The sequence below is a fragment of the Heptranchias perlo genome, chromosome 30, assembly GCF_035084215.1.
Source record: "Heptranchias perlo isolate sHepPer1 chromosome 30, sHepPer1.hap1, whole genome shotgun sequence".
NCBI classification, from domain to species: domain Eukaryota; kingdom Metazoa; phylum Chordata; class Chondrichthyes; order Hexanchiformes; family Hexanchidae; genus Heptranchias; species Heptranchias perlo.
The window spans coordinates 120,936-141,491 of record NC_090354.1 but is presented as its reverse complement, the minus strand read 5'-3'; the positions used below and the strand labels follow the sequence as shown (position 1 = coordinate 141,491).

The window sequence follows — 20,556 nt, the reverse complement described above, 5'->3', positions numbered from 1 at the left end:
CTCATCTTTATTTGGAGGATTCTACAGGCAGTGAATTCAGCACCACTCAAACTGATGAACCTCAATGTTCATACAAGCCTTCTGTAAAAGGTAAGGATACGGTAAGGGCAAGGCAACAAAGACTATCAAGAGGACAAGGTCAGAGGCTCAACCAAGGAATCAGGAGAAACAGCATGCAATCCTCATAGGGCACTCCATCATAAGGCACACAGACTGCACCCTATGTAAAGGTACGGCTCTTTCAAGAGCTGTCCTTTGTTTCCCTGGGGCCAGAGTTGCAGATCTCCAGGATGGTGTGGATAACCTGATAAGAGGTGACTGCCAAGGTGCTGTAGTTGCCTTACATATCGGTATTAATGACATAATGGATAAAACTCCATTTGTTTTGCAGGATGCATACAAAGACTTTATAACTGACCTCCAGAACAAGGGTGGAAGGGCTACTACCAGTCATGACCAGAACGCCGGAGAGCAACAGCCGAATCATTGGATTCAACATGTGGCTTCAGGATCTTTGTAAAAAGCTGCTTCAGTTCATCAACAACTGGCAGGTATTCACAGCTCAAGGTTAAGTTATTTTGGAGGGATGGCCTCCATTTAATCTCCTTGGGTGCACAGAGGTTGGCGGAGGGTATCAAGCTAGCTTTTAGGAAGCATTTAAGCTAGTTCAACTTAGGGATTGTACAGCCATGTTTAAAGATAACCTTACTGGGTTAGAGGATCAGTGCATAGATACTAAAGATACAGTTAAACCAGGCAAAGGACATGAGAACAAAGTACTCTTCTTAAAAAAAAGCTTTAAATTGTTTAGAAACAAATTATTAGAGCTCCAATCATTTGCTGTCTTGGAAAAATTAAATATTTTGTGCATTTCTGAGACGTGGCTAGATGAGAGCGATGGCTCAGAAATTCACCTAAAAGGTACAAGGGATTCAGATAGGGTAGAGTAAGGTCAAAAAGGAGGCGGGGTTGCTATCTTATCAGTGAGAATCTAACAGCCCGAGAGAGATGTGATTTTGCTTCATTAGATTCAGCTGAAGCAATCTGGGTTCAAGTGAACCAGGGTTATGGGCAGGGACTAATTATTGGTAACTGTTATAAACCCCCAGCTCAGACACCTGAACATGTAAAGTTACCATGGCAACGGATTTCTAAAGCATGCTTCAAATGATCCATAAAGATGGCAATGGGTTACCCCAGTGTCATCAACAGAAAAAGACAAATTTACATATACACCCCCCCGCCTTATTTTTCAAATAATAAATGAACTTAAACATAAAGTATAATTTTCAACAAAACAAAATCATAACTGTAATACTAAATCATAACATTGTTGTTTGTGTCTATTAGACACTATTCCTTGGGGTGTCCACTGGCAGTTGAAAGGACCTCTGTGATGGGAGACTTCAATTTTCCTGGAAGTTAGTGGCATGATGATTTACCATCAGATGTGGTGGGAAGTGCAGCTGAAAGATTTGTTGAAATTATACAAGATGGTTTCCTGACTCAGTATGTCAAAGAGGAAACCAGGGGTAATCATATACCAGATCTCGTGTTTAGTAGTGAGCATAACCTGGTATCAGGCCGACATGTGGAAGAACAGCTGGACAACAGTGACCACAATATTATAAGGTTTCAATTGGCTGGTAGAACCAAAGTTACTGAAAATCTACAATTCATTCCAGATTTCAAAAGGGCGAACTTTACTAAAATGGCAGAAGCTTTGTAACAGGTTAATTGGTTAACCCTACTGGACGGTGATGAAACTGATACAGAATATAAATGGAAAGTTTTTAAGAACAATATCAAACATGTGGAAGAGATCTACCTGCCCAAATTCAAAAGAATGGAGTGTGGTAAGAACAAACCAAGGTGGCTGACTAGTCACGTACAAAGATAAATAAGACGTAAAAATGTTTCTACAAACTAAAGTTGTACATTACTCAACAAAACAAAGATAGGTAAAGGGAACAGTGTAAAAAAAAACACTTAAGGCCGCTATTAGATCAGCTAAAAGTTTCATGGAAAAGAGGATCGTAAATAATTGTGGAAGTAGTAGAGAAAGCTTTTTCAGTTATGTGAAGAGTCAGAACTGTTAAAGACTGCATTGGGCCATTGAAGGATGTTCAAGGACAGGTTACAAAGGACTCACTGGGTACGCCAGAGAGACCAAATGAATACCTTGCATCGGTCTTCACTCTTGAAGATGATGCCCAAATGTCAGAATTCAATCATGTTCTTAACAATAAAAATGTTAATATTAAAATAGATGAATATATTGTTTTAGATAGAATTAGGAACCTTAAAATAGATAGGATAGCCGATCGGATGATATCCACCTGAGGGTCCTCAGGCAGATGGGACAGCTGCTGTGTGAGCCCCTTGCCCGTATCTTTAATAGCTCACTGGAGTTGAGAACTGTTCCCTTAGACTAGAAGAACGCTAATGTGGTTCCAATCTTTAAAAAAGGAGATAAGACAGACCCAGGTAACTTATAGGCCCATTAGTTTGACCTCAGTAATAGGGAAGACTCTTGAGGGAATCATTAAGGATACAATATATGACTACTTAGATAGAGAGGGACATATTAGGGACACCCAAAATGGCTTCAAAAAAAGGAGGTCCTGTCTTACTAATTTGATTGTCTTTTTTGAAGAAATCAACAAGGTACTGGATGAGGGTAGCCCATTATCTACCTAGACTTCCAAAAAGCTTTTGATAAGGTACAAATGTAAGGAATCTTACAACACCAGGTTATAGTCCAACAGTTTTATTTGAAAATAAAACTGTTGGACTATAACCTGGTGTTGTAAGATTCCTTACATTTGTACACCCCAGTCCATCACCGGCATCTCCGCATCTTTGATAAGGTACAGCATAAGAAGCTTCTATACAAGATCGAAGCCTCTGGTATTAGTAGTAATCTGCAGCGCTGAACCGAGAACTGGCTGGAAGTCCACAGGCAGAAAGTGATTGTAGATGAATTTGGATCTGCTTGGAGACTGGTCACCAGTGATGTCCCACAGGGATCAGTATTGGGACCATTGCTGTTTACTATTATTAATGATCTAGAAGTAGGTGTTGGGGGAACAATCTGCAAGTTTGCAGATGTTACCAAGATCTGTACGAGAGTCAGGACTGTAGATTATGCTCAACTACTACAGGCAGATTAGATGTATTGGGGGATTGGGTTCGTAACTGGCAAATGATGTTTAACTTAGAAAAGTGCAGTGTTATGCATGTGGGCAGGGCAAATGCTGAACGTACACCACAACATTCAGGAAAAAGTACTAAAGCCAGTGGAGGAAGAGAGAGATCTGGGCATTCTTGTACATTGATCTCTAAAGTTTCATGACCAATGCCATGAAGCAATAGCTAGAGCAAATAGGGTGCTAGGGTATATTTATAGGGCAATTTGCTATAAGACAAAGCATACTATTTTGTCCGTGGACAAGATCTTGGATGGCCTCAGTTAGAATACTGTGCCCAGGTTTAGTTTCCTCACATGGTGGGTGATATTGAGGATTTGGAAAGGGTGCAGAGGAGGGCCACTAGATTAATTCCCAGTTTAAAGCATCTTAGTAGCCAAGATATGCTCTTTAGAGAAGCTTAGACTTAGGAGTGATTTGCTCAAGGTTTATATGATGATGAAGGGATTAGATTGTGTTTGTGTAGACAGTTTGTTTCAACTAAATAGGTTAGAGAGGACCAGAGATCACAATCTCAAGTCATGTAAAGGCCAGATCTAGGTTAGATGTTAAGAGGCAGTTCTTTTCCCAGAGAGTGGTGGACCTGTGGAACAGGCTGCCAGCTCATGCAGTGAATGCTGATTCATGGTTACAGCATAGAAAGCCATTCGGCCCATCGAGCCTATGCTGGCTCTTTGTAAGAGCAATCCAGTTAGTCCCATTCCCCCACTCTTTCCCCATAGCCCTGCAAATATTTTCCCTTCAAGTATTTATCCAATTTCTTTTTGAAAGCCACAGCTGAATCTGCTTCCACCACCCTTTCAGGCAGCGCATTCCAGATCATAACAACTCGCTGCGTGAAAAAGTTTTTCCTCATGTCACTTTTGGTTCTTTTGCCAATCACCTCAAGTCTGTGTCCTCTGGTTCTTGACCCTTCTGCCAACGAGAACAGTTACTCTCTATCCACTCTGTCTGGACCCTTCATGATTTTGAATTTCTATCAAATCTCCTCTTAACCGTCTCTGCTCTAAGGAGAACAACCCCAGCTTCTCCAGTCTATCCATAACTGAAGTCCCTCATCCCTGGAACCATTCTAGTAAATCTTTTTTGCACTCTCTCTAAGGCCCTCACATCCTTCCTAAAGTGTGGTGCCCAGAATTGGACACAATACTCCAGTTGTGGCTGAACCAGTGTTTTATAAAGTTTGAACAGAACTTCCTTGCTTTTGTACTCATGTCTTTATTTTTAAAGCCCAGGATCCAAATGCTTCCTTTAAAATCACTTTCTCAGCATGTCCTGCCACCTTCAAAGATTTGTGCACGTATACCCCCAGGTATCTCTGTTCCTGCACCCTCTTTAGAGTTGTGCCCTCTAGTTTATATTGCCTTTCCTCTTTCATCTTGCCAAAATGTATCATTTCACACTTCTGTGTTAAATTTCATCTGCCATGTGTCTGCCCATTCCACCAGCCTGTCTATGTCCTCTTGAAGTCTATTACTATCCTCCTCACTGTTTACTACACTTCCAAGTTTTGTGTCATGTGCAAATTTTGAAATTGTGCCCTGTACATCCAAGTCCAAGTTATTTATACCAAAAAAAGCAGTGGTCCTAATACCGACCCCGAGGGAACACCACTGTATACCTTCCTCCAGTCCGATAAACAACTGTTCACCACTACTCTGTTTCCTGTCACTTTGCCAATTTCGTATCCATGCTGCTACTGTCCCTTTTATTCCGTAGGCTTCAATTTTGCTGATTCACTGAGTTCTTTCAAGTGAGAGCTGGACCTGTTTCTGGCTGGGATGGAGATCACCACAGACAAAAAGATAAGTATTGTATAACATTAATCAGGGACAGAGTGGTCTACTGGACTAGTTTTGTTCACCAAAGGGGTCGGAGGAATTTTCCAGATATTTTTTCCCTAATTGACCTGGGTTTTTTGCCTCTCCCAGGAGATTACATGATCTCGGTTGGGGAGTGTAAATATTGTGATGCACAAGGCACCCCAGTTTTATGGGACAAGCTGGATGGACCAGCGGGTCTTTTCCTGTCCGTCATTATTCATATGTTGAGAGTAATAGTGTATGGGACTGAGCAGATGGACTACAGTCTATTCTGCTCCTTAGTTTGCTAATTCAAAAAACCCATAAACAGCAGGTAAAGCAAGAAAATCAGAACTGATTAATCATAAAGGAGAATGCAAGTGTAGGGATAATCATTTTATTGTAATGTACTTGGACAAGTAAAAATGACAGAGTATTTTTTTAAACTTTCTACCACAGAAGGTTGTGGAGGCCAAGTCACTGAATATATTTAAGGAGATAGATAGATTTCTAGACACAAAAGGCATCAAGAGGTATGGGGAGAGAGCGGGAATATGGTATTGAGATAGAGGATCAGCCATGATCATATTGAATGGCGGAGCAGGCTCGAAGGGCCGAATGGCCTACTCCTGCTCTTGTTTTCTATGTTTCTACTCTGTAGGATAAATTTGATTTTAATCTTCTATCTGCAGTGCCCTCGATCCATGTTTGAAATATCAGACTGTCTATGGAGCCTCTCAGCCTAGTGCTACATTGGTAAGTGGTTCTGTACAGTCAGTAGCAATCAGCAAGCTTTATTGGAACATAGGAATTGTTAGACGAAAAAAGACTAAGGCCCATCTCGATCACCTTCTACCATCCTGATAGTTGCATGATACAACTAATCATTGCAATCAACCCTAATGGTGGAGAGCTTTGGGAACCAAAGGTCCAGTCACCTGTTCCCTCCAAACACGTTATACTTACCACATGTCTCAAATTACTCATATACTGTATCCCAAAATGTTATTTTCTGGAAAAAAATCTACACATACATACATACATAGACCCACACACACACACACTGGATTTTTGATATATATTAATGACCTGGACTTGATACAGGCATAATTTCAAAGTTTGCAGATGACACAAAACTCAGAAATGTAGTAAACAATGAGGAGAAAAGGACATAGACTGAATGGTGAAATGGACAGACATACAGCAGATGAAATTTAACAAAGAGAAGTGTGAAGTGAAACATTTTGGTAGGAAGAATGAGGAGAGGCAATATATACTAAATGGTAAAATTTTAAAGGGGGTGCAGGAACAAAGACATCTGGGGGTGTACGTACACAAATCTTTGAAAGTGGCTGGACAAGTTGAGAAGGCTGTTAAAGTATTTGGGATCCTTGGCTTTATTAATAGAGGCATAGAGTACAAAAGCTTGGAGTACAAGACAGGGTGGCTCACTTTCGGCCAGCATGGACACGATGGGCCGAATGGCCTCCTTCTGAGCCGTAAATTTTCTAGGATTCTTCTATGATTCAAGGAAGTTATGCTAAACCTTTATAAAACACTGGTTAGGCCTCAGCTGGAGTATTGTGTTCAATTCTGGGCACCACACTTTAGGAAGGATGTCAAGATTTAGAGAAGGCGCAGAAGAGATTTACCAGAATGGTACCAGAGATGTGGAACTTCAACTATGTGGCGACTGGAGAAGCTGGGATTGTTTTCCTTAGAACAGAGAAGGTTAAGAGGAGAATAGATAGAGGTGTTCAAAATTATGAACAGAGTTTTGACAGAGTGAATAAGTGGCAGAAGGGTCGGTAACCAGAGGACACAGATTTAAGGTGATGGGCAAAAGAACCAGCAGCAATGGTTTTTTTTTAAACGCAGTGAGTTGTTGTGATCTGGTATGCACTACCTGAAAGGATGTGGAAGCAGATTCAATAATAACTTTCAAAAGAGAATTGGATAAATACTTGAAAAGGGAAAAAAACTGCAAGGTTATGGGGAAAGAGCAGGGGACTAAATTGACAGCTCTTTCAAAGAGCCGGCACAGGCACGACAGGCCGAATGGCCTCCTTCTGTGCTGTATCATTCTATGATTCTAATTTGCATTTGAATGAATCAATACTAATTGCTTCCACTGTCTCCCAAGGGAGCCTGTTCCATATGTTAATCATTTGCTCACTGAAATAATGTTACCACAGATTAGTTTTGAATTTATCCCCCTTCAAGCACAGACCATGTCCTCTGATTCTACTGTTCTGGACAAGGTGAAACATCATGGTCTACTTTATCCAATCCCTTTAGAATCCTAAAAACAGCAATCATATCACCTCTGAACCTGCTCTTTACCAGTGAGAAGATGCTCAATTTACATAATTGCTCCTCATAATCCAATCCTTTCATCCCATCAATCATTTTGGTTGCTCTCTCCTGTATCCTTTCAATAGCTGCAATATCCTTTTTGTACTGTGGTGACCAGAACTGTACACATTATTCTAAGTGTGGTCATACCTATGATTTATAAAGTGGCAGGATTACCTTTCTATTTCAGCTCAACATTGACCTTTTAATATGTCCTAACATCTGATTTGCTTAATGTTCCTGTGTACCAATCAGGAACAAACAATGTCCTTTAAATTAGTTCAGTGCGAACAGCACGGTGTGCGGGTACACAGTGTGAACTGAGTTTGGTGAGTGTGGGAGTTTAAGGGTTAATCTCTTTAAAATCTAGTGCATATTGCTTCCAACTGTTTAAGTTCAATTGCTATTAACTGTTTAAGTTCAATTTTAAAGTTTAAATTTTTAAGTTTCTGTCAGGCTTCAGCAGAGAGAGCTGCTGTAGCAAGTTAATTGGTTAGCTAGATTCAACTGGTACTTGAAGGTGGGGCAGGCCTGACTCATCTGAGTCTCAACTGTAGAAATACAGGGGCCTGTCAGTGCGAACAGCATGGTGTGCGGATACACAGTGTGAACTGAGTTTGGTGAGTGTGGGGGAAGGAGGTGCTGCTTTGCCTTGCTTTTCCTAACATTTTCCCCAGAGCGGCAGTGGACCTGAGAGTAGAAGACTGAGATTGGGGAATAAAAAGCAGCAGCAGACCTGCAACAAGAGACAACTACTGTGCGACGTCACAGGTGAGGCAGGAGAGTCCGAGAGGTGAGCACAGTATAAAAGGAGACACCTAGAGCGGGAGGAGAGTCGGAGAGTCTAAGGGCAAGTCATGGCAGCAGACCTCGCACCCGTGATATGCTCCTCCTGCACTATGTGGGAAGTCATGGACACTACAAGTGTCCCTGACGACCATGTGTGCAGGAAGTGTGTCCAGCTGCAGCTACTGGCTAACCGTCTTTCGGAGCTGGAGCTGCAGGTGGACTCACTGTGGAGCATCCGCGATGCTGAGACTATCGTGGATAGCACGTTCAGTGAGGTGGTCACGCCACAGGTAAAGAGTACGCAGGCAGAAAGGAAATGGGTGACCGCCAGGCAGAGTAAAAGGACTAGGTAGTTAGAGCAGGAGTCCCCTGGGGCCGTCTCCCTCTCAAACAGATATTCTGCTTTAGATACTGTTGAGGGAGATAGCTTATCAGGGGAATGCAGCAAGAGCCAGATTCGGGGCACCACGGGTGGCTCTGCTGCACAGGAGGGGAGGAAGAAGAGTGGAGGGCTATAGTGATAGGGGATTCCATTGTAAGAGGTACTGATAGGCGTTTCTGCGGCCGCAAACGTGACTCCAGGATGGTATGTTGCCTCCCTGGTGCTAGGGTCAAGGATGTAACGGAGCGGCTGCAGGGCATTCTGGAGGGGGAGGGTGAACAGCCAGTAGTCGTGGTCCATATTGGTACCAACGACATAGGTAAAAAAAGGGATGAGGTCCTGCAAGGTGAATTCAAGGAGTTAGGAGATAAATTAAAAAGCAGGACTTCAAAGGTAGTGATCTCAGGATTACTACCGGTGCCACGTGCTAGTGAGTATAGGAACAGGAGAATAAACCGGATGAATGCGTGGCTGCAGGGATGGTGTAGGAGGGAGGGATTTAGATTTCTGGGACATTGGGACCAGTTCTGGGGAAGGTGGGACCTGTACAAGTGTGTCCTCGCGGGGGTGTTTGCTAGTGCTGTTGGGGAAGGTTTAAACTAGAGTGGCAGGGGGATGGGAACCTGAGCGGGGAGTCAGAAGGGAATAAAATTGAGAGCAGCAAGAGAGGGGAAGACCCAGGGGAAATCTACAATACAAATAGTACAAACAGTTGTTCAAGAACAAGTGAAAGGGAAAAGCGTAGAGCAGCGGAAAGAAAGTGTACTTTAGGCATGACAGAAAAAATAAAAACTAGAAGGCGTAAGGGGATTAACCCAGCATCAAAGCTGTGGCAGGGGGTTGGGAACCTGAGCAGGGAGACAGAGGAAAGCGTGTCAGGAAGGGACAGAAGGTATGGAGTAAAAGGTAAAGTGTTAAAAAAGGAAAAAGCAGGAACTAAGTGTCACAAAACATATTTGAAAGTTCTTTATCTGAATGCACGTAGCATTCGTAACAAAATGGACGAGTTAATGGCACAAATAACTACGTATGGGTATGATCTTGGGGCCATTACAGAAACATGGCTGCAGGGTGACAACGACTGGGAATTAAATATACCAGGTTATTTAACAATCAGGAAGGACAGGCAGGAAGGAAGGGGAGGTGGGGTGGCTATGTTAGTAAAGGAAGGAATCACTGTAATACAGAGAAATGATATTGGGACAAAGGACCAGGATAATGAAACAGTTTGGGTGGAGATAAGGAATAATAAGGGGAAAAAAACACTAGTGGGCGTAGTATATAGGCCTCCTAATAGTTGCAACTCTGCTGGAAGAAGTATTAATCAGGAAATAGTCAGGGCATGTAATAAGGGAACAGCTATAATTATGGGGGATTTTAACTATCATATTAACTGGATAAATCAAATTGGGCAGGGCAGCCTTGAGGAAGAGTTTATTAAGTGTATTAGGGATGGATTTCTTGAGCAGTATGTAACTGATCCTACAAGGGGGCAAGCAACCTTGGACCTGATCCTGTGTAATGAGCCAGGATTAATTAATAATGTCCTAGTTCAGGATCCCCTTGGAATGAGTGACCATAACATGGTTACATTCCAGATCCAATTAGAGGGTGAGAAGGTTGGTTCTCAAACAAGCGCACTGAGCTTGAATAAAGGAGACTATGATGGTATGAGAGCGGAATTGATTAAAGTGGACTGGGAAAATAGATTAAAGGGTAAGACGGTGCATGAGCAGTGGTGTTCATTCAAGGAGTTATTTTACAACTTTCAAAAAATATATATTCCACTGAGGAAAAAAGGGTGTAAAAGAAATGACAGCCATCCGTGGCTAAGTAAAGAAATTAAGGACAGTATCCGACTAAAAACAAGGACATATAAGGTAGCCAAACTTAGTGGGAGGATAGAAGATTGGGAAGTCTTCAAAAGATAGCAAAAAGTAACGAAAGGATTGATTAAGAAAGGGAAGATAGATTATGAAAATAAATTAACAAAAAATATAAAAACAGATAGCAAGAGTTTCTATAATTATATAAAAAGAAAAAGGGTGGCTAAGGCAAACGTAGGTCCCTTAGAGGATGAGACCGGGAAATTAATGGTGGGTAACATGGAAATGGCAAAAATGCTGAACAAATATTTTGTTTCAGTCTTTACGGTAGAGGACACTAAGAATATCCCAACACTGGACAAACAGGGGGCTTTAGGGGGGGGAGGAGCTAAATACGATTAAAATCACTAAGGATTTGGTACTCAGTAAAATAATGGGACTCAAGGCGGATAAATCCCCTGGACCTGATGGCTTACATCCGAGGGTCTTGAGGGAAGTGGCAGTAGGGATTGTGGATGCTTTGGTAATAATTTTCCAAAATTCTCTGGACTCGGCAAAGGTCCCGGCAGATTGGAAAACTGCTAATGTAACACCCTTATTTAAAAAGGGTAGTAGGCAGAAGGCTGGAAATTATAGACCAGTTAGCCTAACATCTGTGGTGGGTAAAATTTTGGAATCTATTATCAAGGAGACAGTAGTGGAACATTTGGATAAACATAATTTAATAGGACAAAGTCAGCATGGCTTTACGAAGGGGAAGTCATGTCTGACAAATTTGCTTGAGTTCTTTGAGGACATAACGTGCAGGGTGGATAAAGGGGAACCAGTGGACGTAGTGTATTTAGACTTCCAGAAGGCATTCGACAAGGTGCCACATAAAAGATTATTGCTCAAGATAAAGAATCACTGGATTGGGGGTAATATTCTGGCATAGGTGGAGGATTGGTTATCTAACACGAAGCAGAGAGTTGGGATAAACGGTTCATTCTCGGACTGGCAACCAGTAGCCAGTGGTGTTCCGCAGGGGTCGGTGCTGGGTCCCCAACTCTTTACAATCTATATTAACGATTTGGAGGAGGGGACCAAGTGTAACATATCAAAGTTTGCAGATGACACAAAGATGGGAGGGAAAGTGGAGAGTGAGGAGGACAGGGGGATATAGACAGGTTGGGTGAGTGGGCGGAGATTTGGCAGATGCAATACAATATTGGAAAATGTGAGGTTATGCACTTTGGCAGGAAAAATCACAGAGCAAGTTATTATCTTAAAGGCGAGAAACTGGAAAGTACTGCAGTACAAAGGGATCTGGGGGTCCTAGTACAAGAAGATCAAAAAGTTAGTATGCAGGTGCAGCAGGTGATCAAGAAGGCCAACGGAATGTTGGCTTTTATTGCTCAGGGGATAGAATATAAAAACAGGGAGGTATTGCTGCAGTTGTATAAGGTATTGGTGAGACCGCACCTGGAATACTGCATACAGTTTTGGTCTCCATACTTAAGAAAAGACATACTTGCTCTCGAGGCAGTACAAAGAAGTTTCACTCGGTTAATCCCGGGGATGAGGGGGCGGACATATGAGGAGAGGTTGAGTAGATTGGGACTCTACTCATTGGAGTTCAGAAGAATGAGAGGCGATCTTATTGAAACATATAAGATTGTGAAGGGGCTTGATCGGGTGGATGCGGTAAGGATGTTCCCAAGGATGGGTGAAACTAGAACTAGGGGGCATAATCTTAGAATAAGGGGCTGCTCTTTCAAAACTGAGATGAGGAGAAACTTCTTCACTCAGAGGGTAGTAGGTCTGTGGAATTTGCTGCCACAGGAAGCTGTGGAAGCTACATCATTAAATAAATTTAAAACGGAAATCGACAGTTTCCTAGAAGTAAAGGGAATTAGGGGTTACGGGGAGCGGGCAGGAAATTGGACATGAATTTAGATTTGAGGTTAGGATCAGATCAGCCATGATCTTATTGAATGGCGGAGCAGGCTCAAGGGGCCGATTGGCCTACTCCTGCTCCTATTTCTTATGTTCTTATAACTATTCCGATACAGCTGTTGGATACAAAGGAAGGGTACATCTGAACAGTTACCAATGTTTCCCCTTAACTTGCTGAATAACCTGTTAGTATTTTTCCAATATTTTGAGTTTCAGACATTGCTGTTTCTCAAGTACTGAATTTTCAAATGGCTGGTGTCTTCCAATTGTAACCCAGGGCCCACAAATATTGTGAGCTGTCTCTAACCAACTGTTGTACACAGATCAAAATTAAACTTCTCTTACTTTTAATCTTTCCAACAGCCAGCTGTGTTAGGATTTTGGCAGGTACTTCCTGCACTCATTCCCAGAGTGCTATGGCACTCCATACAGCACGTGACAGAACAAGGGAAGCTTCTTTACAAAATAACTTTTTCAGAATTGGAGGATGGTTTATGTTGGAAGTATCCCTACATGTAACTTCTCCTTCATGTTTATATGCACACTGCACTGAGGTAGGCAATGGCTGAATATTCACTCTAGTGCTAGTCTCTAGACATTTCCTTGGTTGTATAATTACGTTTTCTAGTCGTTTCCTGTTCACTGCTTCTCCGCCGCTTTGGGTCTCCTCACTAACCACAATGCAGTTTAGGTTTGGATCAATAATAGCTGGTCCATAGGGATCACCCAGACATACAAGATCATATTGTACAGCAGGGTTCACATCCAGTAGGAACCTCCTCAGCTTCTCCACACGTTCTTGGTAAGGTTCAATCAGCTCCTTCAGCACCTTACCTGCAATAAAAATAGAAACTCGTGGAATCGTTAAAAAGATAATTACCTGCCTCAATAAGGTCTGTCTTATTTTTGTGTCAAGTTATCCTCCACATACCTCATCATTTGCTCAGAACTTCAATGATGAACAAGACAACTCATTTAGGTTATCACAGAAAAATGGACAGAATTACCGAATTCAATCCCGAAAACATCAGGATATAATACAACAAAAAAAATTGATTTTTTTGAATCACCATAAATCTATAGTCCTTAACATGAACTGGAGACAAAGGCCCTTTTAGATGTTTTTTGACTTCCTCTTTCACCCACAGGGCACAAATTAAAAACCAAAGCATTCACATATTCCTGGAAATGACAATGCACAAGAGGAGTGGGACTTGTACATTACATTAGGGATGCTCTGACTGCTGTCTGGTAATGGATCAATAAACCAACAAAAAAGCAGTGTCACAACCCAGCTCAGACCTCTTATTTCCTGAAGCCAGCAACTGGGGCACAGTTCCACAGCCAGTGGAAGCCATTTGATATTCTGTCTAAAACACACAATCTTGACATCTTCAAACTCCCTTTCCTCTCCAAAGTCCTTGAACGTGTTCTTGCCTCCCAAACTGCTGCCCACCTTTCCCATAACTTCATGTTTGAACCTCTCCAAACAAGTTTCTGCCCCTGCCACAGTACTGAAACAGCCCTTATTAAAGTCACAAATGACAACCTATGTGATTGTGACCGTGGTAAACTATGCCTCCTCATCCTTCTCAACCTGTCTGCAGCCTTTGACAAGGTTGACCACACCATTCTCCACCAAGGCCTCTCTCCTCTGTTGTCCAGCTGGGTGGGACTGCACTCACCTGATTCCATTCCTATCTATCCAGTCGTAGCCAGAGAATCTCCTGCAATGGCTTCTCTTCCCGCTCCATTACCTCTGGAGTCCCTCAAGGATCTATCCTTGGTGAACCCCCCTCCTATTTCCCATCTACATGCTGCCCCTCAGTGAAATCATCCAAAAACACAATATCAGATTCCACATATATGCTGACAAAACCCAGCTCTACCTCTCCCGTCCCCTCCACTGTCTCTGTATAGTCAGACTGTGTCCGGCACAGTCCTAGATGACCCAAAATATTCTCCAGTTAAACATTGGGAAGAATGAACCCACTGTCTTCACTCCACACCACAAGCTTCATTCCCTAGCCACTGATTCCATCCCCCTCCCTGGCCACTGTCTGAGACTGAAGCAGACTGTTCGCAATCCGAGTCCTATTTGATCTTAGGTTAACTTCCAACCTCATATCCGCTCCATCACCAAGATCACCTTCTTCCACCTCCATAACTTCGCCCGTCTCCGCCCCTGCCTCAGCCTATCTGCTGCTTAAACCTCCATTTGTGCTTTTGTTACCTCCAGTCTCAACTATTCCAATACTCACCTGGCTAGCCTCACTTCTTCCACCCGCCACAGACACAAGCTCATCTAAAACTCTGCTGCCTGTATCCTAATTCACACTAAACCCCATTCACCCATCACCCGTGCTCGCCAACCTACATTGACTCCTGGTCCTCGAACGCCTCCATTTCAAAATTCTCATCCTTGTTTTCAAATCCTTCCATGGCCTCACCCCTCCCTATCTCTGTAACCTGCTCTAGCCCTACAACCCTCCGAGATCTCTGCATTCCTCCATTCTGGCCTCATGCGCATCCCCGATTTTCATCGCCCCACCATTGGCAGCCATGCCTTCAACTGCCTAGACCCTAAGCTCTGGAATTCCCTCTCCAAACCTCTCTCTCCTCCTTTAAGAAGCTCCTTAAAACCTACCTCTTTAACCAAGCTTTTGGTCACCTATCGTGATATCTCTATGTGACTCGGTGTCAATTTTTTGTTTCATAGCGCTCCTATAAGAACGTAAGATATAGGAGCAGGAGTGGGCCATGCGGCCCCACGAGCCTGCTCCGCTATTCAATCAGATCATGGCTGATCTTCAACCTCAACTCCACTTTCCTACCCGATCCCCATATCCCTTCATTCCCCTGGAGTCCAAGAATCTATCTATCTTAGCCTTGAATATACTCAATGACTCAGCATCCACAGCCCTCTGTGGTAGAGAATTCCAAAGATTCACAACCCTCAGTGAAGAAATTCCCCCTCATCTCAGTCTTAAATGGCCAACCCCTCATCCTGTGACTATGCCCCCTAGTTCTAGACTCTCCAGCCAGGGGAAACAACCTCTCAGTATCTACCCTGTCAAGCCCCCTCAGAATCTTATATGTTTCAATGAGATCAACTCCCATTCTTCTAAATTCCAGAGTATAGAAACATAGAAAATAAGAGCAAGAGTAGGTCATTCGGCCCTTCAGGCCTGCTCCGCCATTCAAAATGATCATGGCTGTTCATCTAACTCAGTACCCTGTTCCTGCTTTTTCCCCATATCCCTTGATCCCTTTAGCATTAAGAAATATATCTATCTCCTTCTTGAATACATCTAATAACTTAGCCTCCACTGTCTTCTGTGGTAGAGAATTCCACAGGTTCACCACCCTCTGAGTGAAGAAATTTCTCCTCATCTCGGTTCTAAATGGCATACCCCGTATCCTGAGACTGTGACCCCTGGTTCTGGACTCCCCAGCCATTGGGAACATCCTCCCTGCATCTAGTCTTAGTCCTGTTTGAATTTTATATGTTTCGATGAGATCACCTCTCATTATTTTAAACTCTAGTGAATATAGGCCTAGTCAACCCAATCTCTCCTCATACGTCAGTCCTGCCATCCCAGGAATCAGTCTGGTAAACCTTTGTTGCACTCCCTCCGTGGCAAGGACGTCCTTCCTCAGATAAGGAGACCAAAACTGCACACAATACTCCAGATGTTGTCTGGCGAAGGCCCTGTACAACTGCAGTAAGACATCCCTGCTCCTGTACTCAAATCCTCTTGCAATGAACGCCAACATACCATTCGCCTTCCTAACTGCTTGCTGCACCTGAATGCTCGCTTTCAGCGACTGGTGTACAAGGACACCCAGGTCTCGTTGCACCTCCCCTTTTCCCAATCTATCACCATTCAGATAATAATCTGTCTTTCTGTTTTTACAACCAAAGTGGATAACCTCACATTTATCCACGTTATACTGCATCTGCCATGTTCTTGCCCACTCATCTAACTTGTCTAAATCACATTGGAGCCTCTTTGCATCCTCCTCACTGCTCACATTCCACCCCAGCTTTGTGTTGTCTGCAAACTTGGAAATGTTACATTCCGTTCCCTCATCCAAATCATTGATATATATTGTGAATAGCTGGGGCCCAAGCACTGATTTCTGCGGTACTCCACTAGTCACTGCCTCCACCCGGAAAAAGACCCGTTTATTCCGACTCTCTGTTTCCTATCTGTCAACCAATTCTCAATCCATGCCAGTATATTCCCCCCAATCCCATGTGCATTAATTTTGCACACTAACCTCTTGTGTGGGACCTTATCAAAAGCCTTCTGAAAATCCAAATACACCACATCCACTGGTTCTCCCCGATCTAGTCTACTGTTACCTCCTCAAAAAGCTCCATTAGATTTGTTAAGCATGATTTCCCTTTCATAAACCCATGCTGGACTTTGTCCAATCCCGTTAATGCCTTCCAAGTGTTCTGTTATCACATCCTTTATAATAGACTCTAGCATTTTCCCCACTACTGATGTTAGGCTAAATGGTCTGTAATTCCCTGTTTTTTCTCTCCCTCCTTTTTTAAATAGTGGGGTTACATTTGCCATCCTCCAATCTGTAGGAACTGTTCGAGTCTATAGAATTTTGGAAGATGATCACCAATGCATCCACTATTTCCAGGGCCACTTCCTTTAGTACTCTGGGATGTAGATTATCAGGCCCTGGGGATTTGTCAGCCTTTAGCCCCATTAATTTCCCTAGCACTATTTTTTTTTACTAATACTGATTTCCTTCAGTTCCTCCCCTCACTAGATCCTTGGTTCCCTAACATTTCTGGGAGGTTATTTGTGTCCTCCTTTGTGAAGACAGAACCAAAGTATGTATTTAATTGTTCTGCCGTTTCATTGTTCTCCATTATAATTTCCCCCATTTCTGACTGTAAGGGACCTACATTTGTCTTCACTAATCTTTTTCTCTTGACATATTTATAGAAGCTTTTACAGTCAGTTTTTATGTTCCCTGCTAGTTTACTCTCATACTCTATTTTTCCCCTCTTAATCAATCTCTTTGTCCTCTTTTGCTGAATTTGGAACTGCTCCCAATCTTCAGGCTTGCCGCTTTTTCTGGCAATTTTATACGTCTCCTCTTTGAACCTAATACTATCCCTAATTTCTTTTGTAAGCCACGGTTGAGCCACCTTTCCTGTTTTATTTTTGCGCCAGACAGGAATGAATAATTGTTGTAATTCCTAAACACGTTCTTTAAATATTAGCCATTGCCCATCCACCGTCATCCCTTTTAGTAAAGTTCCCCAATCTATCATAGCCAACTCACACGTCATACTTTCGTAATTTCCTTTATTTAGATTCAGGACCCTAGTTTCAGATTCGACTGCTTCACTCTCCATCTTAATGAGGAATTCTATCATGTTATGGTTGCTCTTCCCTAAGGGACCCTGCACAACAAGATTGTTAATTAATCCTTTCTCATTGCACAAAACGCAGTCTAGGATCGCCTGTTCTCTAGTTGGTTCCTCAACGTATTGGTCCAGAAATCCATCATGTACACATTCCAGGAATTCCTCCCCCACAGTATTATTGCTAATTTGGTTTGACCAATCTATATGTATATTAAAGTCACCCATGATTATAGTTGTACCCTTCTTGCATGCGTCTCTAATTTCCTATTTAATGCCCTCCCCTACATCTCCACTACTGTTTGGGGGCCAAAAGACAACCCCCACCAACGTTTTCTGCCCCTTGGTGTTTCTTAGCTCCACCTATAAAGATTCCACATCGTGATTTTCTGAGCCAATATCCTTCCTCACTATTGCATTGATTTTTTTTAAAAAATTCGTTCACGGGATGTGGGCGTCGCTGGCAAGGCCGGCATTTATTGCCCATCCCTAATTGCCCTCGAGAAGGTGGTGGTGAGCCGCCTTCTTGAACCGCTGCAGTCCGTGTGGTGACGGTTCTCCCACAGTGCTGTTAGGAAGGGAGTTCCAGGATTTTGACCCAGCGACGATGAAGGAACGGCGATATATTTCCAAGTCGGGATGGTGTGTGACTTGGAGGGGAACGTGCAGGTGGTGTTGTTCCCATGCGCCTGCTGCCCTTGTCCTTCTAGGTGGTAGAGGTCGCGGGTTTGGGAGGTGCTGTCGAAGAAGCCTTGGCGAGTTGCTGCAGTGCATCCTGTGGATGGTGCACACTGCAGCCACAGTGCGCCGGTGGTGAAGGGAGTGAATGTTTAGGGTGGTGGATGGGGTGCCAATCAAGCGGGCTGCTTTATCTTGGATGGTGTCGAGCTTCTTGAGTGTTGTTGGAGCTGCACTCATCCAGGCAAGTGGAGAGTAGTCCATCACACTCCTGACTTGTGCCTTGTAGATGGTGGAAAGGCTTTGGGGAGTCAGGAGGTGAGTCACTCGCCGCAGAATACCCAGCCTCTGACCTGCTCTCGTAGCCACAGTATTTATATGGCTGGTCCAGTTAAGTTTCTGGTCAATGGTGACCCCCAGGATGTTGATGGTGGGGGATTCGGCGATGGTAATGCCATTGAATGTCAAGGGGAGGTGGTTAGACTCTCTCTTGTTGGAGATGGTCATTGCCTGGCACTTATCTGGCGCAAATGTTACTTGCCACTTATCAGCCCAAGCCTGGATGTTGTCCAGGTCTTGCTGCATGCAGGCTCGGACTGCTTCATTATCTGAGGGGTTGCGAATGGAACTGAACACTGCAGTCATCAGCGAACATCCCCATTTCTGACCTTATGATGGAGGGAAGGTCATTGATGAAGCAGCTGAAGATGGTTGGGCCTGGGACACTGCCCTGAGGAACTCCTGCAGCAATGCCCTGGGGCTGAGATGATTGGCCTCCAACAACCACTACCATCTTCCTTTGTGCTAGGTATGACTCCAGCCACTGGAGAGTTTTCCCCCTGATTCCCATTGACTTCAATTTTACTAGGGCTCCTTGGTGCCACACTCGGTCAAATGCTGCCTTGATGTCAAGGGCAGTCACTCTCACCTCACCTCTGGAATTCAGCTCTTTTGTCCATGTTTGGACCAAGGCTGTAATGAGGTCTGGAGCCGAGTGGTCCTGGCGGAACCCAAACTGAGCATCGGTGAGCAGGTTATTGGTGAGTAAGTGCCGCTTGATAGCACTGTCAACGACACCTTCCATCACTTTGCTGATGATTGAGAGTAGAATGATGGGGCGGTAATTGGCCGGATTGGATTTGTCCTGCTTTTTGTGGACAGGACATACCTGGGCAATTTTCCACATTGTCGGGTGGATGCCAGTGTTGTAGCTGTACTGGAACAGCTTCCTCCTTTACTAGCAACGCTACCCCACCTACCCCAGCATAGGCCCATCTACTCAACCTCACCTCAAAGGACAACCCTCTCATCCCAGGAATTAATCTAGTGAACCTCTGTTGTATCGCCTCTAAGGCAAGTATATCCTTCCTTAGATAAGGAGACCAAAACTGTACGCAGTACTCCAGGTGAGTTCTCACCAAAGCCCTGTACAATTGTAGTAAGACTTCCTTACTCTTGTACTCCAACCCCCTTGCAATAAAGGCCAGCATGCTATTTGCTTTCCTAATTGCCTGCTGTACCTGCATACTAACTTTCTGTGTTTCTTGTACCAAGACACCTAAGTCTCTCTGAACACAACATTTAATAGTTTCTCACCATTCAAAAAATATTCTGTTTTTCTATTTTTCCTATCAAAGTGAATAACCTCACATTTCCCCACATTATACTCCATCTGCCACTTCTTGCCCACTCACTTAACCCGTGTATATCCCTTTGCAGCCTCTTTGTGTCCTCCTCACAGCTTACTTTCCCACCTAGCTTTGTATCGTCAGCAAACTTGGATACATTACACTTGGTCCCTTCATCCAAGTCATTAATATAGATTGTAAATAGCTGAGGCCCAAGCACCGATCCTTGCGATACCCCACTAGTTACAGCCTGCCAACCCGAAAATGACCCGTTTATCCCTACTCTCTGTTTTCTGTCCAATAACCAATCCTCTATCCATGCTAATATGTTACCCCCAACCCCTTGAGCCCTTAACTTGTGTAACAACCTTTTATGTGGCACCTTATTGAATGCTTTTTCAAAATCCAAATATACTACATCCACTGGTTCCCCTTTATCTACCCTACTAGTTACACCCTCATAAAACTCTAATAAATTTGTCAAACACGATTTCCCTTTCATAAAACCATGTTGATTTTGCCTAATAATATTATGATGTTCTAAGTGCCCTGTT

At 43.4% G+C, this 20,556-nt stretch overlaps 1 protein-coding gene across 2 annotated transcripts in view; it reads right to left on the bottom strand.

Annotated features, from left to right (window-relative positions):
- The window catches only part of coasy (CoA synthase), a 121,451-nt gene that overhangs the window by 61,924 nt on the left and 38,971 nt on the right, over positions 1-20,556 (bottom strand). For both annotated transcript variants that reach the window (XM_067969284.1, XM_067969285.1), the window contains exon 2: positions 12,918-13,132. In XM_067969284.1, the coding sequence (XP_067825385.1) occupies positions 12,918-13,132 (215 nt within the window). The remainder of the gene's footprint in view (positions 1-12,917; positions 13,133-20,556) is intronic.